The sequence below is a fragment of the Rhinoderma darwinii genome, chromosome 3, assembly GCF_050947455.1.
Source record: "Rhinoderma darwinii isolate aRhiDar2 chromosome 3, aRhiDar2.hap1, whole genome shotgun sequence".
Lineage (NCBI taxonomy): Eukaryota > Metazoa > Chordata > Amphibia > Anura > Rhinodermatidae > Rhinoderma > Rhinoderma darwinii.
Genome location: NC_134689.1, coordinates 309,972,236 through 309,997,759, shown reverse-complemented (window position 1 = coordinate 309,997,759; position 25,524 = coordinate 309,972,236). Strand labels below are relative to the sequence as shown.

At 42.5% G+C, this 25,524-nt stretch overlaps 1 protein-coding gene across 1 annotated transcript in view; it reads left to right on the top strand.

The window, feature by feature from the left end:
* Nucleotides 1-25,524, top strand: part of AGBL1 (AGBL carboxypeptidase 1) — a 560,672-nt gene that overhangs the window by 68,415 nt on the left and 466,733 nt on the right. Inside the window, exons 11-15 of the mRNA XM_075855278.1 lie at nt 883-972; nt 3,480-3,628; nt 21,294-21,381; nt 24,049-24,187; nt 25,209-25,362. Of these exons, the coding sequence (XP_075711393.1) occupies nt 883-972; nt 3,480-3,628; nt 21,294-21,381; nt 24,049-24,187; nt 25,209-25,362 (620 nt within the window). The remainder of the gene's footprint in view (nt 1-882; nt 973-3,479; nt 3,629-21,293; nt 21,382-24,048; nt 24,188-25,208; nt 25,363-25,524) is intronic.

Here is a 25,524-nt window from a genome sequence, read left to right as displayed (position 1 = left end):
AACAAACAAACAAACAAACAAACAAACAAACAAACAAACAAACAAACAAACAGATATGTTAAAATCCAACCTGTCTGACCCTTGTTTGGAGGACATTCGAAGCCAAGTCAAACATTAGGTTGTGTGAGGAGACTGTTAAATTTCATGGGGTCTGCTGACAAGTATTTAAAGAAGATCTGTCACTAGGTCATATAAGTTGAACAGATTAACTGACCTGAATAGCGCTTTGTCACTGTTTCCCATGCTGGTTTTTTTTCCTTGACGCCTTTCCCCTATTTCAGAGATATGGCCCCAATTGGCTAGCTTCAGCAAATTAGCATATAGGAGCCAACACAACAGTGGGTCATATCTCTGGAATGGCGGGGTCCAGGAAAAAAAAAAAAACAGAGATGGAATCCGGGACACACCTCTATTCAAGTCAGTTAACCAGTTCAATTTATATGACCTAGTAAATGGGTCTGCTTTAATGAGTATGGTAAACCTAAGAGTATTCATGGTTTTGGGTGTTTTTACGTTGATGTCAATAGAAAGCTTAGTCTTGGAGCAGTAAGGAAAAGAAAAGACATGGTCAATGAAGTGGAAATTCAGCACACGCTTTAAACATTATAAGGTGAAGGGGGAAATTTTTGCATGAAATAGAATGAGTTGAACAATTGGAACATTATATGAGGAATAACTGAGTTTGACATTTTCAGCAAAAACCGAGACTACAGAGAGAATGCAGTAATATAAAGTAAAGTGAAGGGCTGAGGATCAAGTATCTGGTTCTTTTATAATTACTGAAAGAGTGGAGGTCAACAGCTTCTTGGTAGATGTCACTTAATAATCTCTTACATTCTTTACTATTAAGATGATGCTCATAAAGATTGCTCTGATTTTCAGTGTTGCAGAAGGCTCAGAAGAAATGAATTGTCTTAAGTTCTTTTCCAAGTTTGAATCCGGAAACCTTAGAAAAGTAATACAAGTGCGTGAGTAAGTAAACTTATCACAGAGAAAAATGATGAAATGCAGTAAACAAGTCAAAAAGCTTCTATTATTATCAACCAAGAGTGAAGCAATGAGAGATATATTTAGATTTTAATAGTCAGTTATCCTCTGCACAGATGCAGAAACTTTAACAAGTGACGTGGTGTATGGAAACTGCAAAAGTTAATCAGAAATTAGACAGAATGTTTAACTTTGAATGCAGATAATATCTGTTCTTTGGGTTGAAACATGAATTTAAAATGTTGTCATTCAATCATAACAATAGATAGAACTATTGTTCTTAAGTAAGAAATTGGATTTTATGCAAGTTTAAGTGGTTCTATACATTGTTGTCATGGGGAATTATATTCTCTAAGCACATCATATTTCCCTAATACACACATATTTATCACTATTCAATTCAGTGAGGATGTAAATATTGGTGTAGATGGGGATATACCCCTCTGGGCCCTTGTGTAGCTGAACAGGCTGCTCAGGCTTTATGTCTACCCCAGGGTTGGTCTCGTTTAATGTGGACTTGAGCTGTTTTTTTTATAGTGTGGCTGTAGTTGTGGTTGTTTTTTTTTTCGATATTAACCCTTTCCTGCCACAGCCATTTTTCGGATTTTCACTTTCCTTTCTTCCTCCCCACCTTCCAAAAGCCATAACTTTTTATTTTTCCATCAATATTGTCGTATGAGGGCATTTGTTTTTTTGCGGGATGAGACGTAGATTTTAACAGCACCATTTATTGTACCATATAATGTAGTGGAAAGCAGGAAAAAAATATTTGTGCCACGGAATAGGAAAAAAACATAGATTCCTCAATCTTCTGTGGGTCAATACGATTATGGTGATACCAAATATATATAATTTTTTTTATGTTTTACTACTTTTACAAGGAAAAAACTGATTGTCACCATATTCTGAGAGCCATAACTTTTTTATTTTTGCGTTGATTGAGCGGTATAAGGCCTTATTTATTTGCAGAACGAGCTGTAGTTTCTATTGGTACCATTGTGGGGTACATGGGACTTTTTGATCACTTTTTATTTAATTTTTTGTGGGAGATGAAGTGACAAAAAACAGTGATTTTGGCATTTTAAATGTTTTATTTTTGCGGCGTTTACCATGCTGACTAAGTAATGATATATTGTAATAGTTCAGACTTTTACAAATGCGTCGATACCAGTTATGTTAATTTTTTTATTTTTTTACATTGTGCTTGAGGGAAAATGGAAAATACTTTTTTTAGTGTTTTTTTACTTGTCCCATTAGGGAACTTGAACCAGCAACTGTTGGATCGCTTACATGATATACTGCAATACCAATGTATTGCAGTATATTGTGATACTTCTTCTATGAAGCCATGCCGGATGCAGGTCTTTATAGGAGTACAAAGATGGCAGACCTAAGGGCCTTCATCAGGCTGCCATGCCAATTAACGGCAATGGGGAACCGCTGCAACGTTACAGGGGGCCACCCCTGTTTCTAGTCATTTAAATGTCGCAATTGCTATTGGCCGCGGCATTTAACGGGTTAAACTAGCAGGATCGCTCTCAATCGGGATTCCACTCGTTACCCTGAAGTATTGGCTGTAACACACAGCCGACACGCTCATTCTATGGAGCGGGCTCAGCCTGTGAGCCCGCTCCATGCTCACCCACCCGAAGTGCGCCGTACATATACGGCGGATGTCGGGAATGGGTTAAAGGGTCTGCTTTTTATCCAGAAACAATGCCACTCTTGTCCATGGCCTATTTCTATTATTGCAGATTACTGTAGCTTCATTCACTTGAATGAAGCTGAGGATAAAATACCAAACAGCCCATGAAGAATTCTGTACCCTCCCGTCTGTACACCAACCCACCTGTACCATGAGCAGATATTGTCTTTTAGTCATGGTTACCACACTTAAAAGGGTTTTCCCACGACAGACATTTATGACATATCCACAGGATATGTCATAAATGTTAGATAGATGCGGGTACCACCTCTGGGACCCTAACCTATCTCTAGAACGGGATCCCCTAAACTCAGTTCTAGCTTTTTGTGCTCAGGCTGATTCCCGGCCACTTCCTGACTACATGGTCGGGAGTTACGGAAACAGCGGGACTCACTGAGCTGTTTCCGTAACTCCCACAGTAGTGAATGGCAGTTACGGAAGCAGCGTAGCATGCGAGCTACGCTGTTTCCGTAACTACCATTCTGTTCTATGGGACTTACAGAAACATAGTAGCTGAGCGATCTATGCTGTTTTCTTCTTCATGGTCGGGAATCAGCCGGAACACAAAGAGGTAGAACAGGGTTTGGGGGCCCGTTCTAGAGATAGGTGCAGGTCCCAGAGGTGGGACCCGCATCTGTCGGACATTTATGACATACATACAAACTTTACATCTATCCCTAACTTCAACTTTAATACTAATTACTGATTTGCTCTATTCCATATTTTTTTTTTTGCCATGGACATTCATATCTTATATAAATGACCATGAGTTTTCTTTCCGGAACAGGTTTGAATATGACCTGATCATGAACGCTGATGTTAATACTGACCAACACCACCAGTGGTTCTACTTTGAAGTTAGTGCAATGAGAGCTAATGTCCCTTACCGCTTCAATGTCGTTAACTGTGAAAAGGTGAACAGCCAATTTAATTACGGTAAGCACCTATGGGAATGGAAGGTTTCTTATACAGGTTCCACATATAAAGAAATATATTGCAGGTTTACAGGGCAATTGAAAAGATGAATGTTTTCTGTCATCTGCACTCTAAGTGGTACACAGCAGGTTATCATAGCTATAAGTGGTAAACAGCATGACAATGTAGTGTAAAATTGTTCCTATACCTACACCAAGCATTCAGAATAAGAACCCTGACACTAGGACACCTCATGCAGCTGAAATATATGCCATTGTTTTAAAAAAAAAAAAAACAACTGTTAACATACTGTATCATTTCTTCATTTATACACTCATAAGCAAAGTCTGTGTTACAATGCAATGACCAGGGACACCCATCCTCCATCCTAAGTTATATGGGGCTACTTGAGATAAGGATTGCTTTCTCTGCAGAAAAAAAATATGTGTAATACACAACTATTCATAGCACAACAATGAGGAACTGTCTGCATAAAGTTATTTTATAAAAATATATACCGGTAGTTACTTTGAAAGTGCGTCATTAGAAGTATATTAAAATGGACGAAGTGTCCTCCTGATGCTTTCTGCCATAAGTGTTAAGATTCCCAGACTTCTTGAAACTACATACACGTAGGTTCCCCTGTTTACATGAGATGAAACAGTTTTACCTACAGGCTTGCAAATACATTATTTCTGTGGCTAGGACAGAATTGTGATCCACGTGAATAAAAATGACCTACAGAATCAAGCTCTGTTCACACTGGCACCAAGGCTTCTGTTTCTTACGGATCTATGAGAGATCCATTTGTAATGGTTCTTAAAGGGTCCCATAGACTTGTAAGGGAATATAGCTTCAGAAAATGTCATATTATTTAACATGTTCGCGCACCACGACATACTATTGCGTCGCGGTGCGGGGAGTGATGTTTGCAGAGACTCACCAGCTGACCCGCCCAGTACGCAGCGGGTGTCAGCTGTGTTTTACAACTGGCACCCGGGACTAACGACCAGGAACAGACGAGAAAACTAGACACAGGAGCATTAGTTTAAAATGTTTTCAATTGAAAAATTGTTATGGTTTGTGTAATCTAATATTTAATCGTGGAACAACCCCTTTTATTTAATTTTGGTTTACAAATATACAGAGTGCCATGTAAATAACCATTATGACAGTGTGACAATATATGAAGATATTTTGATTGGGCTTTGTAAGCATAATGCCTAATTCACAGGACAGTGTGTGCCAGCCAGGTCACGTCCATAATCCATGGAAAGATAGGGCATGTCCTATCTTTCCATGGATTGGAGAGTCTTCCTCACGGACCCGATTCACCCGCTAAAGTGAATGGGTCCGTGAAAACTATCGGGTGCCTATCAGATGCTGTGAAAAAAAGCCAGAGTGGCACTCGGTCGTATGCAACTGACTTAAGAATGGGACTTCAGATTCATACCCTGCAGTTATGTGGTTCTCATCCATTTTAAGATTACTTTACAAATGTGATTTTTCCTAAGGAAAGTAGACAGGAATTTTAATGTAGGAAAAGGCGGATTTTGATGATTTCAGTTTATATGGAAATATGTTTTCCAACACCCTCATTCTTTATCCTACTGAAATAAGAATAAGCACTTTCAAATATCAGTGAGCAAACTAATTAAAAACTACGACTGAGCGGGATGAGAGCATACAGAAGAAATACATATGAGACAATATTTCTTGATGAGACTCAAATGAAAAACAACCTGTCACTGTCTTGCCTATTTGTAATGCAAAAAAAACAATGTTCTTCCTTTCATTAATTAGACAAATCATCAAAGTACATTGTGTGTTTACAGAAATTTGTAGAATTATGATTAGGTCTAATTATTTATAATTAGTAGTGACTGGTGGGTATAAGAAAAAAGTAACATACCCTTGAGAATTAACGTCTTAGCTGATAAGAAAATAAATATATAAAGAAAAGTTATTGTCATACTGGAAAGGACTACTGAGGAATATTGTATTTTATTTAGTGAGTGTGCAGACAGGAATCTTTATACCGAATACTGTATATTGACAAGAATTGCATACTTGTATTTATCTAAGTGGAAATGCCTTAAAGCGTTTTCAATTGATGGCCTATCTGTAGTATCATTATCGGTGAATGTCTGATCCCATTGATCAGCAGAATGAAGGCACCAGCGAGTGTGGACATATGAATGTGGAAATGCCTGGTATTGCCGCTCCACCCATTTAAGTGTGGAAAGTTAATATGCAGTTTAAGGCACAGCCACACTTGTGTAAACATTGCTATGCCCAAATATTTAATGAGGGGGTGGCGGCACTCCAGTGATCACCGATGCCCCTTCATTCTACTGATCAGTGAGGGTGAGACCACCACCAATCATACATTGATGGCCTGTACTAAGGATAAGCCATCAACTGAAAATCACAGAAAACCCCTTGAATATGAATAGCAGAAAGTGGTATTGCCATTAACCCCTTCACGCTCCTTGACGTACTATTACGTCATGGCAGCTCTATCGTTCGCGCTCCATGCCGTAATAGTACGTCTTGCAGTTAGAACAGCGGTGCGCGCGCCCGGCGCGTTCATGCGCTGTGATAGCTGCTGTTTCTGACAGCAGGCTATCACGGCATAATGGGACGGGACCATTTACTATGGTCCCGCCTCGCCGATCGCCGCTATTGGCTAGTCAGTGAGTAACTAGCCAATAGCAGCGATCGGTCTCATTCAGCACAGCAGTGCTCGAGCCCGGCGTTCCTGAGCTGTGATAGCTGCTGTTTCTGACAGCATGCTATCACAGCATAATGGGCCGGGACCATTTACTATGGTCCCGCCTCGCCGATCGCCGCTATTGGCTAGTCAGTGAGTAACTAGCCAATAGCAGCGATCATTCTCGTCACTTCCTCTCTCTGACCTCACATCCTGCTGCAACCGCCCTGAACGCCCTGTTGGAGTTAGCGAGGCGTTGAGATCGGTTGTGAGCAGAGAGTCAGAGAGAAAAGAAGTGAAAAAAAGTGAAAAAAAGTTTCTAAAACAACGTTTTTTTTGCTTCCCACCACCCCATCCACTACCCACTCCTGTTCCCTTCCTCTTTGAGTTCTACCCACGTTTTTTGGTCAGTGATCTCCTATCACTGACCACTTTTCAGTCTTCAGGACCACATTTCTTGGTCCCTGGGGATTTTTTTTTCATTTTTTTCTATATAAAACATAAAACAAAAAAAAAAATATAAAAAGAAAAAAAAGAAACAAAAAAAAATAGTTAGTTTAGCCAATTTTGAAAATTTAACTGGTTAGTTTAGTATTAGCCCCTTCCCGCTCCTTGACGTACTATTACGTCATGGCAGCTCTATCGTTCGCGCTCCATGCCGTAATAGTACGTCTTGCAGTTAGAACAGCGGTGCGCGCGCCCGGCGCGTTCATGCGCTGTGATAGCTGCTGTTTCTGACAGCAGGCTATCACGGCATAATGGGACGGGACCATTTACTATGGTCCCGCCTCGCCGATCGCCGCTATTGGCTAGTCAGTGAGTAACTAGCCAATAGCAGCGATCGGTCTCATTCAGCACAGCAGTGCTCGAGCCCGGCGTTCCTGAGCTGTGATAGCTGCTGTTTCTGACAGCATGCTATCACAGCATAATGGGCCGGGACCATTTACTATGGTCCCGCCTCGCCGATCGCCGCTATTGGCTAGTCAGTGAGTAACTAGCCAATAGCAGCGATCATTCTCGTCACTTCCTCTCTCTGACCTCACATCCTGCTGCAACCGCCCTGAACGCCCTGTTGGAGTTAGCGAGGCGTTGAGATCGGTTGTGAGCAGAGAGTCAGAGAGAAAAGAAGTGAAAAAAAGTGAAAAAAAGTTTCTAAAACAACGTTTTTTTTGCTTCCCACCACCCCATCCACTACCCACTCCTGTTCCCTTCCTCTTTGAGTTCTACCCACGTTTTTTGGTCAGTGATCTCCTATCACTGACCACTTTTCAGTCTTCAGGACCACATTTCTTGGTCCCTGGGGATTTTTTTTTCATTTTTTTCTATATAAAACATAAAACAAAAAAAAAAATATAAAAAGAAAAAAAAGAAACAAAAAAAAATAGTTAGTTTAGCCAATTTTGAAAATTTAACTGGTTAGTTTAGTATTAGGGTTAGTTAGTGTCAGGGAACCGTCAAAAAGCGTAGTTAGGTATAGTGTCAGGGAATTTAGCGTCAGGAATCGGTCACCGTAGATAGGCTTAGCGTTAGGGATCCATCACCGTAGTTAGGTTTAGCGTCAGGGAAGCTCGGAATAATTAGATAGGTTTAGTGTCAGGCACCCGTCACCGTAGTTAGGTTTAGTGTCAGGGAAGCTTGAAATAATCTAGATAGGTTTAGTGTCAGGGAATCGTCGCCGTAGTTAGGTTTAGCGTTAGGGAAGTCCACATAAAATTTAGTTAGGTTTAGTGTTAGGAACCCTCGCCCTAGTTAGCTTTAGTGTCAGGGAAGTCCACTTGCTCTCTAAAAACAAAACACACATTTGTGCTAGTTGTGCTATCCTATTGCTCCCAGTTAGGGATTTATTTTTTTGCAGTATATAAATTTTGTCTTCGCACAACAAGCATGTCCCAACGGACATTTACTGCTGAAGAGGCGTATGCATTTCTGGCCTCCGACACAGACTCGTCGGATGGCGATACACTATTTTATTTGTCTACCTCCTCATCCAGCGATGAAGAGGAGGGACCCCCTAGGAGACGCCCCAGGACCACCACCATAGTAGAAATCCCTGAGAGAAGTGACCCCACAACAAGTGATACCCCTGAGCGAAGTGACCCCATTTGGACGCCCACACCAGACCATTATGAACCCCAAATCCCTGAGTACACGGGCAGCCCAGGCATCAAATTTAACACGGCAGGGTTCAGTGAGATGGACTTTTTCAAGTTCTTCTTCACTGATAACTTTATAGAGCTAATGGTCACCCAGACTAATTTATATGCCCAACAGTATATCACCAAGAACCCCAACTCATTTTATGCCCAATCCCAGAGGTGGACTCCTGTAAACGCAGCAGAGTTGGGCAAGTTCTGGGGACTGCTCTTGAACATGGGGCTTCTAAAAAAGCCATCCATTAGGACCTACTGGAGCACGGACATCCTATACCACACCCCGATGTACCGTATGGCCATGTCCAGGATGCGTTATGAGGCAATACTTCGCTTCCTACATTATGCCGATAATGAGCAGTGCCCACCCCGAGATGACCCCAGTTTTGACCGTTTATATAAACTGAGACCCCTATTAGACCATTTCAGTGCCCGGTTTCCCCAAGCATACACCCCCGAGAAGTGTATTTCCATTGATGAGTCCCTGGTACATTTTAAAGGGAGGCTTCAATTCCGCCAATACCTGCCAAGTAAGAGGGCAAGGTATGGCGTGAAGTTGTATAAGCTGTGCGAGAGTGCATCAGGGTATACATATAAATTCAGGATATATGAAGGGAAGGACAGCAGTATTCAGCCCCCAGAATGCCCCCCCTTACTGGGAATTAACGCAAAAATTGTGTGGGATTTGGTGCACCCACTGCTGGACCAGGGTTACCACCTCTACCTGGATAATTTTTATACCAGCGTCCCGCTCTTCAAGTGCCTCGCTTCCAGAAGGACTGCGGCATGCGGCACTGCTAGAAAAAATCTTAGAGGCCTCCCTAAAACACTGCTTGGGCAAACACTCAGAAGGGGTGAGAGCAGGGCACATTCTAGTAGCAACATATTGTGTGTCAAGTACAAGGACAAGAGAGATGTCCTTGTATTGACAACAATACATGGCCACACCAGTACCCATGTACCTGTACGAGGTACCAGTACAGAGACCCCCAAACCAGATTGCATCCTGGACTACAATAGGTACATGGGAGGGGTGGACTTGTCAGATCAAGTCCTGAAGCCCTACAGCGCTACGCGGAAATCGAGGGTGTGGTATAAGAAGCTGGCCGTGCACATCATACAGATGGCATTGTACAATGCGTACGTGCTACGTCGATGTGCAGGCCAGAGGGGAACTTTCCTGGAATTTCAAGAGGTGGTTATAAAGAACCTAATTTTTGGCGACCAGGAAGGAGGGGCACCCAGTACTTCTGGAAGCGAGGCCACACGCATCGTACCAGGGCAACACTTTCCAGGAGAAGTTCCCCAAACTGGCAAGAAGGGAAAAAGTCAAAAGAGGTGCAAAGTGTGCTATAAGAGGGGGATAAGGAAGGACACAACATACCAATGCGACACGTGTCCCGAAAAACCAGGGCTCTGTATGAAAGATTGTTTTAAAATGTACCATACATCCCTTGATTTTTAATTTACCCTGATGCACTCCGCACAGCTTATCCCCCTCATCTTTCCCTTTTGAGCCCTGCCATGTGCCCAAGCAGCAAATAACAGCCACATGTAGGGTATTGCCGTACCCGGGAGAACCCACATTACAATTTATGGGGTGTATGTCTCCGGTGGCACATGCTGGGCACAATATATCGGACACTGAAATGGCATATATGTATAGGAAATTGCAAATCTCACTTTGCACCATCTACTGCGCATTACCTTTTACACAATAACTGTTGGGTCAAAATGCTCACTACACTCTAGATGAATGTCTTAAGGGGTGTAGTTTTTAAAATGGGTTCACTTCTCGGGGGTTTCAACTGTACTGGTACCTCAGGGGTTCTGCCTACATGACTTAGCACCAGAAAAGCTCCAGTAGGCTAAATGGTGGTCCTTCCCTTCTGAGCCCTGTCGTGTGCCCAGGCAGCTAATAACAGCCACATGTAGGGTATTGCCGTACCCGGGAGAACCCACATTACAATTTATGGGGTGTATGTCTCCAGTGGCACATGCTGGGCACAATATATCAGACACTGAAATGGCATATATGCATAGGAAATTGCAAATCTCACTTTGCACCATCTGCTGCGCATTACCTTTTACACAATAACTGTGGGGTCAAAATGCTCACTACACCACTAGATGAATGTCTTAAGGGGTGTAGTTTTTAAAATGGGGTCACTTCTCGGGGGTTTCAACTGTACTGGTACCTCAGGGGTTCTGCCTACATGACTTAGCACCAGAAAAGCTCCAGTAGGCTAAATGGTGGTCCTTCCCTTCTGAGCCCTGTCGTGTGCCCAGGCAGCTAATAACAGCCACATGTAGGGTATTGCCGTACCCGGGAGAACCCACATTACAATTTATGGGGTGTATGTCTCCAGTGGCACATGCTGGGCACAATATATCAGACACTGAAATGGCATATATGCATAGGAAATTGCAAATCTCACTTTGCACCATCTGCTGCGCATTACCTTTTACACAATAACTGTGGGGTCAAAATGCTCACTACACCACTAGATGAATGTCTTAAGGGGTGTAGTTTTTAAAATGGGGTCACTTCTCGGGGGTTTCAACTGTACTGGTACCTCAGGGGTTCTGCCTACATGACTTAGCACCAGAAAAGCTCCAGTAGGCTAAATGGTGGTCCTTCCCTTCTGAGCCCTGTCGTGTGCCCAGGCAGCTAATAACAGCCACATGTAGGGTATTGCCGTACCCGGGAGAACCCACATTACAATTTATGGGGTGTATGTCTCCAGTGGCACATGCTGGGCACAATATATCAGACACTGAAATGGCATATATGCATAGGAAATTGCAAATCTCACTTTGCACCATCTGCTGCGCATTACCTTTTACACAATAACTGTGGGGTCAAAATGCTCACTACACCACTAGATGAATGTCTTAAGGGGTGTAGTTTTTAAAATGGGGTCACTTCTCGGGGGTTTCAACTGTACTGGTACCTCAGGGGTTCTGCCTACATGACTTAGCACCAGAAAAGCTCCAGTAGGCTAAATGGTGGTCCTTCCCTTCTGAGCCCTGTCGTGTGCCCAGGCAGCTAATAACAGCCACATGTAGGGTATTGCCGTACCCGGGAGAACCCACATTACAATTTATGGGGTGTATGTCTCCAGTGGCACATGCTGGGCACAATATATCAGACACTGAAATGGCATATATGCATAGGAAATTGCAAATCTCACTTTGCACCATCTGCTGCGCATTACCTTTTACACAATAACTGTGGAGTCAAAATGCTCACTACACCACTAGATGAATGTCTTAAGGGGTGTAGTTTTTAAAATGGGGTCACTTCTCGGGGGTTTCAACTGTACTGGTACCTCAGGGGTTCTGCCTACATGACTTAGCACCAGAAAAGCTCCAGTAGGCTAAATGGTGGTCCTTCCCTTCTGAGCCCTGTCGTGTGCCCAGGCAGCTAATAACAGCCACATGTAGGGTATTGCCGTACCCGGGAGAACCCACATTACAATTTATGGGGTGTATGTCTCCAGTGGCACATGCTGGGCACAATATATCAGACACTGAAATGGCATATATGCATAGGAAATTGCAAATCTCACTTTGCACCATCTGCTGCGCATTACCTTTTACACAATAACTGTGGGGTCAAAATGCTCACTACACCACTAGATGAATGTCTTAAGGGGTGTAGTTTTTAAAATGGGGTCACTTCTCGGGGGTTTCAACTGTACTGGTACCTCAGGGGTTCTGCCTACATGACTTAGCACCAGAAAAGCTCCAGTAGGCTAAATGGTGGTCCTTCCCTTCTGAGCCCTGTCGTGTGCCCAGGCAGCTAATAACAGCCACATGTAGGGTATTGCCGTACCCGGGAGAACCCACATTACAATTTATGGGGTGTATGTCTCCAGTGGCACATGCTGGGCACAATATATCAGACACTGAAATGGCATATATGCATAGGAAATTGCAAATCTCACTTTGCACCATCTGCTGCGCATTACCTTTTACACAATAACTGTGGGGTCAAAATGCTCACTACACCACTAGATGAATGTCTTAAGGGGTGTAGTTTTTAAAATGGGGTCACTTCTCGGGGGTTTCAACTGTACTGGTACCTCAGGGGTTCTGCCTACATGACTTAGCACCAGAAAAGCTCCAGTAGGCTAAATGGTGGTCCTTCCCTTCTGAGCCCTGTCGTGTGCCCAGGCAGCTAATAACAGCCACATGTAGGGTATTGCCGTACCCGGGAGAACCCACATTACAATTTATGGGGTGTATGTCTCCAGTGGCACATGCTGGGCACAATATATCAGACACTGAAATGGCATATATGCATAGGAAATTGCAAATCTCACTTTGCACCATCTGCTGCGCATTACCTTTTACACAATAACTGTGGGGTCAAAATGCTCACTACACCACTAGATGAATGTCTTAAGGGGTGTAGTTTTTAAAATGGGGTCACTTCTCGGGGGTTTCAACTGTACTGGTACCTCAGGGGTTCTGCCTACATGACTTAGCACCAGAAAAGCTCCAGTAGGCTAAATGGTGGTCCTTCCCTTCTGAGCCCTGTCGTGTGCCCAGGCAGCTAATAACAGCCACATGTAGGGTATTGCCGTACCCGGGAGAACCCACATTACAATTTATGGGGTGTATGTCTCCAGTGGCACATGCTGGGCACAATATATCAGACACTGAAATGGCATATATGCATAGGAAATTGCAAATCTCACTTTGCACCATCTGCTGCGCATTACCTTTTACACAATAACTGTGGGGTCAAAATGCTCACTACACCACTAGATGAATGTCTTAAGGGGTGTAGTTTTTAAAATGGGGTCACTTCTCGGGGGTTTCAACTGTACTGGTACCTCAGGGGTTCTGCCTACATGACTTAGCACCAGAAAAGCTCCAGTAGGCTAAATGGTGGTCCTTCCCTTCTGAGCCCTGTCGTGTGCCCAGGCAGCTAATAACAGCCACATGTAGGGTATTGCCGTACCCGGGAGAACCCACATTACAATTTATGGGGTGTATGTCTCCAGTGGCACATGCTGGGCACAATATATCAGACACTGAAATGGCATATATGCATAGGAAATTGCAAATCTCACTTTGCACCATCTGCTGCGCATTACCTTTTACACAATAACTGTGGGGTCAAAATGCTCACTACACCACTAGATGAATGTCTTAAGGGGTGTAGTTTTTAAAATGGGGTCACTTCTCGGGGGTTTCAACTGTACTGGTACCTCAGGGGTTCTGCCTACATGACTTAGCACCAGAAAAGCTCCAGTAGGCTAAATGGTGGTCCTTCCCTTCTGAGCCCTGTCGTGTGCCCAGGCAGCTAATAACAGCCACATGTAGGGTATTGCCGTACCCGGGAGAACCCACATTACAATTTATGGGGTGTATGTCTCCAGTGGCACATGCTGGGCACAATATATCAGACACTGAAATGGCATATATGCATAGGAAATTGCAAATCTCACTTTGCACCATCTGCTGCGCATTACCTTTTACACAATAACTGTGGGGTCAAAATGCTCACTACACCACTAGATGAATGTCTTAAGGGGTGTAGTTTTTAAAATGGGGTCACTTCTCGGGGGTTTCAACTGTACTGGTACCTCAGGGGTTCTGCCTACATGACTTAGCACCAGAAAAGCTCCAGTAGGCTAAATGGTGGTCCTTCCCTTCTGAGCCCTGTCGTGTGCCCAGGCAGCTAATAACAGCCACATGTAGGGTATTGCCGTACCCGGGAGAACCCACATTACAATTTATGGGGTGTATGTCTCCAGTGGCACATGCTGGGCACAATATATCAGACACTGAAATGGCATATATGCATAGGAAATTGCAAATCTCACTTTGCACCATCTGCTGCGCATTACCTTTTACACAATAACTGTGGGGTCAAAATGCTCACTACACCACTAGATGAATGTCTTAAGGGGTGTAGTTTTTAAAATGGGGTCACTTCTCGGGGGTTTCAACTGTACTGGTACCTCAGGGGTTCTGCCTACATGACTTAGCACCAGAAAAGCTCCAGTAGGCTAAATGGTGGTCCTTCCCTTCTGAGCCCTGTCGTGTGCCCAGGCAGCTAATAACAGCCACATGTAGGGTATTGCCGTACCCGGGAGAACCCACATTACAATTTATGGGGTGTATGTCTCCAGTGGCACATGCTGGGCACAATATATCAGACACTGAAATGGCATATATGCATAGGAAATTGCAAATCTCACTTTGCACCATCTGCTGCGCATTACCTTTTACACAATAACTGTGGGGTCAAAATGCTCACTACACCACTAGATGAATGTCTTAAGGGGTGTAGTTTTTAAAATGGGGTCACTTCTCGGGGGTTTCAACTGTACTGGTACCTCAGGGGTTCTGCCTACATGACTTAGCACCAGAAAAGCTCCAGTAGGCTAAATGGTGGTCCTTCCCTTCTGAGCCCTGTCGTGTGCCCAGGCAGCTAATAACAGCCACATGTAGGGTATTGCCGTACCCGGGAGAACCCACATTACAATTTATGGGGTGTATGTCTCCAGTGGCACATGCTGGGCACAATATATCAGACACTGAAATGGCATATATGCATAGGAAATTGCAAATCTCACTTTGCACCATCTGCTGCGCATTACCTTTTACACAATAACTGTGGGGTCAAAATGCTCACTACACCACTAGATGAATGTCTTAAGGGGTGTAGTTTTTAAAATGGGGTCACTTCTCGGGGGTTTCAACTGTACTGGTACCTCAGGGGTTCTGCCTACATGACTTAGCACCAGAAAAGCTCCAGTAGGCTAAATGGTGGTCCTTCCCTTCTGAGCCCTGTCGTGTGCCCAGGCAGCTAATAACAGCCACATGTAGGGTATTGCCGTACCCGGGAGAACCCACATTACAATTTATGGGGTGTATGTCTCCAGTGGCACATGCTGGGCACAATATATCAGACACTGAAATGGCATATATGCATAGGAAATTGCAAATCTCACTTTGCACCATCTGCTGCGCATTACCTTTTACACAATAACTGTGGGGTCAAAATGCTCACTACACCACTAGATGAATGTCTTAAGGGGTGTAGTTTTTAAAATGGGGTCACTTCTCGGGGGTTTCAACTGTACTGGTACCTCAGGGGTTCTGCCTACATGACTTAGCACCAGAAAAGCTCCAGTAGGCTAAATGGTGGTCCTTCCCTTCTGAGCCCTGTCGTGTGCCCAGGCAGCTAATAACAGCCACATGTAGGGTATTGCCGTACCCGGGAGAACCCACATTACAATTTATGGGGTGTATGTCTCCAGTGGCACATGCTGGGCACAATATATCAGACACTGAAATGGCATATATGCATAGGAAATTGCAAATCTCACTTTGCACCATCTGCTGCGCATTACCTTTTACACAATAACTGTGGGGTCAAAATGCTCACTACACCACTAGATGAATGTCTTAAGGGGTGTAGTTTTTAAAATGGGGTCACTTCTCGGGGGTTTCAACTGTACTGGTACCTCAGGGGTTCTGCCTACATGACTTAGCACCAGAAAAGCTCCAGTAGGCTAAATGGTGGTCCTTCCCTTCTGAGCCCTGTCGTGTGCCCAGGCAGCTAATAACAGCCACATGTAGGGTATTGCCGTACCCGGGAGAACCCACATTACAATTTATGGGGTGTATGTCTCCAGTGGCACATGCTGGGCACAATATATCAGACACTGAAATGGCATATATGCATAGGAAATTGCAAATCTCACTTTGCACCATCTGCTGCGCATTACCTTTTACACAATAACTGTGGGGTCAAAATGCTCACTACACCACTAGATGAATGTCTTAAGGGGTGTAGTTTTTAAAATGGGGTCACTTCTCGGGGGTTTCAACTGTACTGGTACCTCAGGGGTTCTGCCTACATGACTTAGCACCAGAAAAGCTCCAGTAGGCTAAATGGTGGTCCTTCCCTTCTGAGCCCTGTCGTGTGCCCAGGCAGCTAATAACAGCCACATGTAGGGTATTGCCGTACCCGGGAGAACCCACATTACAATTTATGGGGTGTATGTCTCCAGTGGCACATGCTGGGCACAATATATCAGACACTGAAATGGCATATATGCATAGGAAATTGCAAATCTCACTTTGCACCATCTGCTGCGCATTACCTTTTACACAATAACTGTGGGGTCAAAATGCTCACTACACCACTAGATGAATGTCTTAAGGGGTGTAGTTTTTAAAATGGGGTCACTTCTCGGGGGTTTCAACTGTACTGGTACCTCAGGGGTTCTGCCTACATGACTTAGCACCAGAAAAGCTCCAGTAGGCTAAATGGTGGTCCTTCCCTTCTGAGCCCTGTCGTGTGCCCAGGCAGCTAATAACAGCCACATGTAGGGTATTGCCGTACCCGGGAGAACCCACATTACAATTTATGGGGTGTATGTCTCCAGTGGCACATGCTGGGCACAATATATCAGACACTGAAATGGCATATATGCATAGGAAATTGCAAATCTCACTTTGCACCATCTGCTGCGCATTACCTTTTACACAATAACTGTGGGGTCAAAATGCTCACTACACCACTAGATGAATGTCTTAAGGGGTGTAGTTTTTAAAATGGGGTCACTTCTCGGGGGTTTCAACTGTACTGGTACCTCAGGGGTTCTGCCTACATGACTTAGCACCAGAAAAGCTCCAGTAGGCTAAATGGTGGTCCTTCCCTTCTGAGCCCTGTCGTGTGCCCAGGCAGCTAATAACAGCCACATGTAGGGTATTGCCGTACCCGGGAGAACCCACATTACAATTTATGGGGTGTATGTCTCCAGTGGCACATGCTGGGCACAATATATCAGACACTGAAATGGCATATATGCATAGGAAATTGCAAATCTCACTTTGCACCATCTGCTGCGCATTACCTTTTACACAATAACTGTGGGGTCAAAATGCTCACTACACCACTAGATGAATGTCTTAAGGGGTGTAGTTTTTAAAATGGGGTCACTTCTCGGGGGTTTCAACTGTACTGGTACCTCAGGGGTTCTGCCTACATGACTTAGCACCAGAAAAGCTCCAGTAGGCTAAATGGTGGTCCTTCCCTTCTGAGCCCTGTCGTGTGCCCAGGCAGCTAATAACAGCCACATGTAGGGTATTGCCGTACCCGGGAGAACCCACATTACAATTTATGGGGTGTATGTCTCCAGTGGCACATGCTGGGCACAATATATCAGACACTGAAATGGCATATATGCATAGGAAATTGCAAATCTCACTTTGCACCATCTGCTGCGCATTACCTTTTACACAATAACTGTGGGGTCAAAATGCTCACTACACCACTAGATGAATGTCTTAAGGGGTGTAGTTTTTAAAATGGGGTCACTTCTCGGGGGTTTCAACTGTACTGGTACCTCAGGGGTTCTGCCTACATGACTTAGCACCAGAAAAGCTCCAGTAGGCTAAATGGTGGTCCTTCCCTTCTGAGCCCTGTCGTGTGCCCAGGCAGCTAATAACAGCCACATGTAGGGTATTGCCGTACCCGGGAGAACCCACATTACAATTTATGGGGTGTATGTCTCCAGTGGCACATGCTGGGCACAATATATCAGACACTGAAATGGCATATATGCATAGGAAATTGCAAATCTCACTTTGCACCATCTGCTGCGCATTACCTTTTACACAATAACTGTGGGGTCAAAATGCTCACTACACCACTAGATGAATGTCTTAAGGGGTGTAGTTTTTAAAATGGGGTCACTTCTCGGGGGTTTCAACTGTACTGGTACCTCAGGGGTTCTGCCTACATGACTTAGCACCAGAAAAGCTCCAGTAGGCTAAATGGTGGTCCTTCCCTTCTGAGCCCTGTCGTGTGCCCAGGCAGCTAATAACAGCCACATGTAGGGTATTGCCGTACCCGGGAGAACCCACATTACAATTTATGGGGTGTATGTCTCCAGTGGCACATGCTGGGCACAATATATCAGACACTGAAATGGCATATATGCATAGGAAATTGCAAATCTCACTTTGCACCATCTGCTGCGCATTACCTTTTACACAATAACTGTGGGGTCAAAATGCTCACTACACCACTAGATGAATGTCTTAAGGGGTGTAGTTTTTAAAATGGGGTCACTTCTCGGGGGTTTCAACTGTACTGGTACCTCAGGGGTTCTGCCTACATGACTTAGCACCAGAAAAGCTCCAGTAGGCTAAATGGTGGTCCTTCCCTTCTGAGCCCTGTCGTGTGCCCAGGCAGCTAATAACAGCCACATGTAGGGTATTGCCGTACCCGGGAGAACCCACATTACAATTTATGGGGTGTATGTCTCCAGTGGCACATGCTGGGCACAATATATCAGACACTGAAATGGCATATATGCATAGGAAATTGCAAATCTCACTTTGCACCATCTGCTGCGCATTACCTTTTACACAATAACTGTGGGGTCAAAATGCTCACTACACCACTAGATGAATGTCTTAAGGGGTGTAGTTTTTAAAATGGGGTCACTTCTCGGGGGTTTTAACTGTACTGGTACCTCAGGGGCTTCTGCCTACATGACTTAGCACAAGAAAAGCTCCAGTAGGCCAAATGGTGGTCCTTTCCTTCTGAGTCCTGCCATGGGCCCAAACATCAGTTTATCACCACAAATGGGGTATTGCCGCACTCAGGACAAATTGGGCAACAAAATGGGGTGTTTTATTCCTTGTGAAAATAAGAAATTTTGAACAAAAATTACATCTTAATGGAAAAAAATATCATTTTTTTAATTCACAGCCCAATTCAAATAGGTGCTGTGAAAAAACGGTGTGGTCAAAATGATAACAACAACCATAAATGAATTCCTTGAGGGGTCTAGTTTCCAAAATGGGGTCACTTCTGGTGGGTTTCCATTGCTTTCATACCTCTGGGGCTCTGCAAATGCGACATGGAACCCGAAAACCAATCCAGCAAAATCTGGACTCCAACAAACACATAGCGCTCCTTTCCTTCTGAGTCCTCCCATGGGCCCAAACGGCAGTTTATCACCACAAATGGGGTATTGCCGCACTAAGGACAAATTGGGCAACAAAATGGGGTGTTTTATTCCTTGTGAAAATAAGAAATTTTGAACAAAAATTACATCTTAATGGAAAAAATATCATTTTTTTAATTTCACAGCCCAATTCAAATAGGTGCTGTGAAAAAACGGTGTGGTCAAAATGATAACAACAACCATAAATGAATTCCTTGAGGGGTCTAGTTTCCAAAATGGGGTCACTTCTGGTGGGTTTCCATTGCTTTCATACCTCAACACCTCTTCAAACCTGGCATGCTGCCTAAAATATATTCTAATAAAAAAGAGGCCTCAAAATGCACTAGGTGCTCCTTTGTTTCTGAGGCTTGTGTTTTATTCCACGAGCGCACTAGAGCCACATGTGGGACATTTCTAAAAACTGCAGAATCTGGACAATACATATTTAGTAGTATTTCTCTGGTAAAATCTTCTGTGTTACAGAAAAAAATGGAATAATATTGAAATTCAGCAAGAAAAATGAAATTTGCAAATTTCACCTCCACATTGCTTTAATTCCTGTGAAATGCCTGAAGGGTTAAAAAACTTTCTAAATGCTGTTTTGAATACTTTGAGGGGTCTAGTTTTTAAAATGGGGTGTTTTATGGGGGTTTCTAATACATAGGCCCCTCAAAGCCACTTCAGAACTCAAGAGGTACCTTAAAAAAAAGGCTTTTGAAATTTTCTTAAAAATATGAGAAATTGCTGTTTATGTTCTAAGCCTTGTAACGTCCAAGAAAAATAAAAGAATGTTAAAAAAACGATGCCAATCTAAAGTAGACATATGGGAAATGTGAACTAGTAACTATTTTGGGTGGTATAACCGTCTGTTTTACAAGCAGATGCATTTAAATTCTGAAAAATGCAATTTTTTCAAAATTTTCTCTAAATTTTGCAATTTTTCACCAATAAACACTGAATATATCGACCAAATTTTACCACGAACATGAAGCCCAAAGTGTCACGAGAAAACAATCTCAGAATCGCTTGGATAGGTTTAAGCATTCCGACGTTATTACCACATAAAGTGAAATATGTCAGATTTGAAAAATGGGCTCTGAGCCTTAAGGCCCAAACTAGGCTGCGTCCTTAAGGGGTTAAAGTATAATATTTTTTAGCCAAAGGCAGAATAATAAAGTCAATGGATATTCAGCTGTTTGTGTATCTTCTTGATGGTCTCACATGATTCTTATTTGTCTTAGTATTTAATATAAGTGGCAAATAAATATTCTTTTTAACATAGTATAATATTGAGGCTTTAAAGATACCACTTTATAGGGCCTAAAATAACAGGTGTAAACAATTAGGGCTCTCAGGCATCCTGGAAGATGAGGTATGAGCTGCTATTTGCATGGTCAATAGTCACAACTGTCACTGTACAGAGACACATTATAAAAAACCTTTTGCTCTGTTTTGGATCTTAATGGTTTCTAGTAAAGACAATTTGATCTATTTACACATCCGTTCCTTAGCCATTCAAAGCGTAACTACAGTATTTCCTCAATAAAACAGGTAACCACAGGGATCGCTAAAACAGTTCTCCAGCCTGATCACAATGCAAACAGCAGCAAAGTTCTCAGCTATCTGGACCCCTGTGAACATGACTTAGGCTAGCGGAAAATTGTGCTTTACTGCACTAGATCCTGAATCGTGTCTTTCAGTAGGTGTCTTTTACAGATCTCAGGACCCACATCACTAACACTTTTTGTTTGGTTTTATATTAATTTAACTGAAAATATGAATTTGCTTGCAGTATGCAGTGTGATAATGATTTTTACTTTGGGTTCACACAGGTATGCAACCAGTTATATATTCAGTGAAGGAAGCTCTCCAGGGAAAGACATATTGGATGAGGACCGGTTCTAACATTTGCTATTATAAGTAAGTTTGGACTCATATTTTAATGTATCCCACTCATCTATTCCTGCTGTCAGAGTCACAACCAAAGTCTTCTACATCTTCCAAAATTTTGGCCTGGCAGCAATGTGACTGTCACTATTCTTGGGGTATCTATGACTGCCACAGTTATCAGGGCTATCAATGGCTATTACTGATATTGGGAGTATCTGCGGCTGTCTCTGTCAGTGGGGTCCTGTAGGCCATTGCTCGTATTGGGGGTCCTGTTACTGTAGCTGTTATGGTGGTACTTTAACAATTGAGAATATTTGCCTCTATGTCTACAGATATAGAATAAAATTACACTGCTGTTCTCCTAGAGGGGCATTGAACGTCTCCATGTAATTTCAGGACACTGTATGTACTCAGTATATATTTCCATCTCTTATTGCTCACAGACAACAATAGATTGAGTTTAACCACACTGCAATACACTGCGTATACGACCTGGAACCTGCAGAGTCTTCCGTCCGAAAAACGTACCACATCGTGGTGCGGTTCTTCAGATGGACTTTCCGCTGCATAAAAAAGCGCTCATACTTACCCCCTCCCTCCTTTAATGTCCGCTCCAGCCTCCTACACTGACGTTGCAGGTCATGTGACACTGCAGCCTGTGATTGGCTGCAGGAAGAAGTGGGGCGTTCTGGGTAAGTATTTTTTTTTCCAGTATTGCGTTTTTTTTGCGAAGTAATCTCTACAATTACGCTGCAAAAGTCGCAACACTTGGCCTTCTGTTGCGGGTTTTGCATCCCCATTGAATACAATGGGGAAATCCCACAACAGAAAATTAATAAAAACACAGCATAAATTGACATGCTGCGGAATTAAATTCCACACCGCAGGTTAGTTTATTAACGTTTACGCTGCGTTTTTTTTTCCCGCAGCGTGGGCATGTGATTTACTAAATCTCATCCACTTTGCTGCTACTGCAAATGCTGCAGGATTTCCGCATACAATTCCATGGCGGAAATTACACAGCGTTTACGTTACGTGGTAACCTGGCCCAGGTGTTCCTATAAATGTTGAGTACATGCTACTATAGGAAAATGTTTAGGGTTTGTATTTAGTTGTTTTATGAAGACTTTTAATTTCTTTTCGTGTTCTGATGAATGGAAGTTTGTAAAATGCATGATTTCTGTAGGCACAAAATAATATATAGTGGTGTGTGCTACGTAGCTATTATGATATATGTTATGTTTTTAGATTTTTTTTATCCGTTATTGGTTTAACAGCTATAGTAGCTGAAGGAACTCTTAAGACTGCACAGAAGATTACTTTAAAGTAAAATTACAGCTTTTACACTCTGCACCACAGTTCATTTTGTTCTCTGGTACAACAGAGTTGATATAATTTGTCAGAAAACTTCTACACAATACTCTTAAAACTAGGAAGGTTAGACAGCAGCATAATTGGTGCTGGCTGAAGAAATTGGTTTGAAATGCACTAGTGGGTACAAAATAGTTTTAATGGTTATTTGTAAAGTGAATATAATGGCAGGTCTCATATTCAAAGAAAATTGTGCCTCCTGACAGATGAATACTCAGGTGTTAGTATTCACCTCCTTTCAAGAGCCGTGTTTTGCACAATGGCTCCAGGACATTTTCACACTATACAAACGTGACTTTGTAATGACCAAACATTTTTTATCCAAAACTGTGCATTTGATTTTATTTGTTACCAAGAAAAATATTATGAAGGTTTTCACACTTATACATACGTTAGTTGGACAAAGTTCACATCAATTTGTGCATCCTGCCCTCTATCCTGTTAAAATACGGACACTGATTTAGGATGTGGACACTGATTTCAGACCCATGGATACAGGTATATAACGACTCTATAGAACGTCTGAGTAGTACCGAGATATAGTACAGCACACATAGCAGGGCCTATACTGTACCTCCGTATGCCTCTCATTTACTGTTTTAGCATGCCCCAACATAATACAATGCCGTACGGAGGCACGCTAAGTGCACAGGGACTTCATGTGCCACTATACTTACTCTTCTGTTTGCATGAGACTTTACTTTGTGGACACTGATTTAGGATGTGGACACAGTTTTGGATCCAAAGAATGTTCCTATGACACTTCTAAAGAGCCAGAGCGGATGGGTGAATGTGTTCTCAGACCATTGTCAGGATCTTTTACATGGGACAATGATTGGGTGAAAGTGCGTTCATACGAACGCTCGTTCCTGATCATTGCTGTGTAAATAGGGAGATGTGCTGCCAACATGATGCAATTACATGAGTTCGATCTTAGTCTCATAATGCAGAAAATTTCATGCAGATTTTAGGGCATTTGTCACTGTAAAATTGGCCAACAAAGGGCACACCATCGGAATACCAACAACAAAATGCAAATACTAATAGTAGTAATGCTGAAACATAACTTTTCATTTTAGAAACTTTAAAATATAAAAAGATATACTACTCAACAATGATGTGAAAGAAAAAATAGTTTTTTTTCCTACCTTTGGGATTGGTATACAGGTATCACTGTGAAGAGATTACTTTTGGGTTCAGTATGTCATGGATAATGATGATCCAAAATCTGATGTACAAATCAAATAAATATGTGTCTGACTCAGTCCTCTGTCAGTGTGACTGTGAAAGGGTTAAATCTCTATTTTCTCTTATGTTCTTTACTAGAAATCTATTTTGTTACCGAACATCTGATGCAAAGAGGAGAAGAAGATATTACACGCTGACTTTTACTGTGAAATTCCCACACTATGATGATGTCTCTTACTTGGCGTATCATTACCCTTACACATACTCCGCTCTCCTGGTATGAGTAACACTGTATAAAATCATAGCATCTTTTATATGTTATACGTATGCCTCCACAGTAGTCTGAGTAGAGATGCAACTTAGATGTCCTATGTCCCGATTAAATTATATACTTGGGCCTACCACCCTACTGTCAATTTATTTTATATGCCACTGTATCGAATAATGACTATGTATTATCTATAGCCATCATAGAATGTATTCACATGTAGAGTGAGATAGCACTGTCTAGTGTGATAACATTATTGTGCTATTAGAAGTCACAAACCTTCTTTCTTGTCTGGCTGAGTGGACTAATGCCCCCCCACCTCGAGGTATTGGGACCCATTGGCAATAGCTACTTCTGCAAACCTTATGATTAGGCCATTGACTAAGTAAACTAAGGCCAATGTTTGATACTTCATCAGCATATCTTCCCCGTGATTTGTACTAGATTTCAATTAAATATTCTGTTTATGAAAGTAACTGTGCTATAGTAAAAACCAATGTCTTCAGACACAGCTTTGAACTGTAATAAGTGCAAATCAATATGTCAGTATGCATCTGTGTCTATATCGCCAGTTTCGTCTATACACATTTTAGCTAAGCATAGTACACTTGTCATTACTGAAAACATTGGCATGTGCGCAATTCATTGATCCAGCATTAAAGTAAAAATGTTCCAACAAGACCAGCTGGTGCTACTCACCTAGAGATAAAAAGTGACTTGCAAGATATATTCTAAGGTGTAAATTTGTCAAATAGAAATGAAATAAGAAACCTTCAGTGGTTAGAAGTCACAAAAATATTTATTTTAGCCAACCCAACAGCTGAAGAGCAAAGCATGTAAAAAATCAAATCAAGCATTAGCCTAAGACCGCATTCACATATTGTAATTATTAATACCTCTGATACATAAGAAAGAAAACTATTGCACTAGCAGACTGCAGAGGGTGCAGCAAGTGAAGATAGGCTTTCAAGTTTGATGATACCTTGTACTGAAGTTGCCATAAAGTTTCTGATCATTTTGTATTTCTTAGTCCCACTTACAGATTTTGGAGCAAAGCCGCAATCCACAAAGAGTTTATTTCAAGCAACAGACGTTGTGCCACACACTGAGCGGGAATCCTTGTCCCATTGTCACTATAACTGCCATGCCAAAATCAAGTTCTCAGAGTCACAGGGAGGAATTATGTAAGTGGAAGCTAAACATTTTTGACTAAAACTCTCTGTTTTATTGTATTCTTGCTTAACACCAAATACGATATCAGTTTTGGTTCACAAAAACCTACTCTAATCTAGTTTTATTGAAAAACTACAATCGTTCACAAGGTAACCATATAGTATTTCAACAAA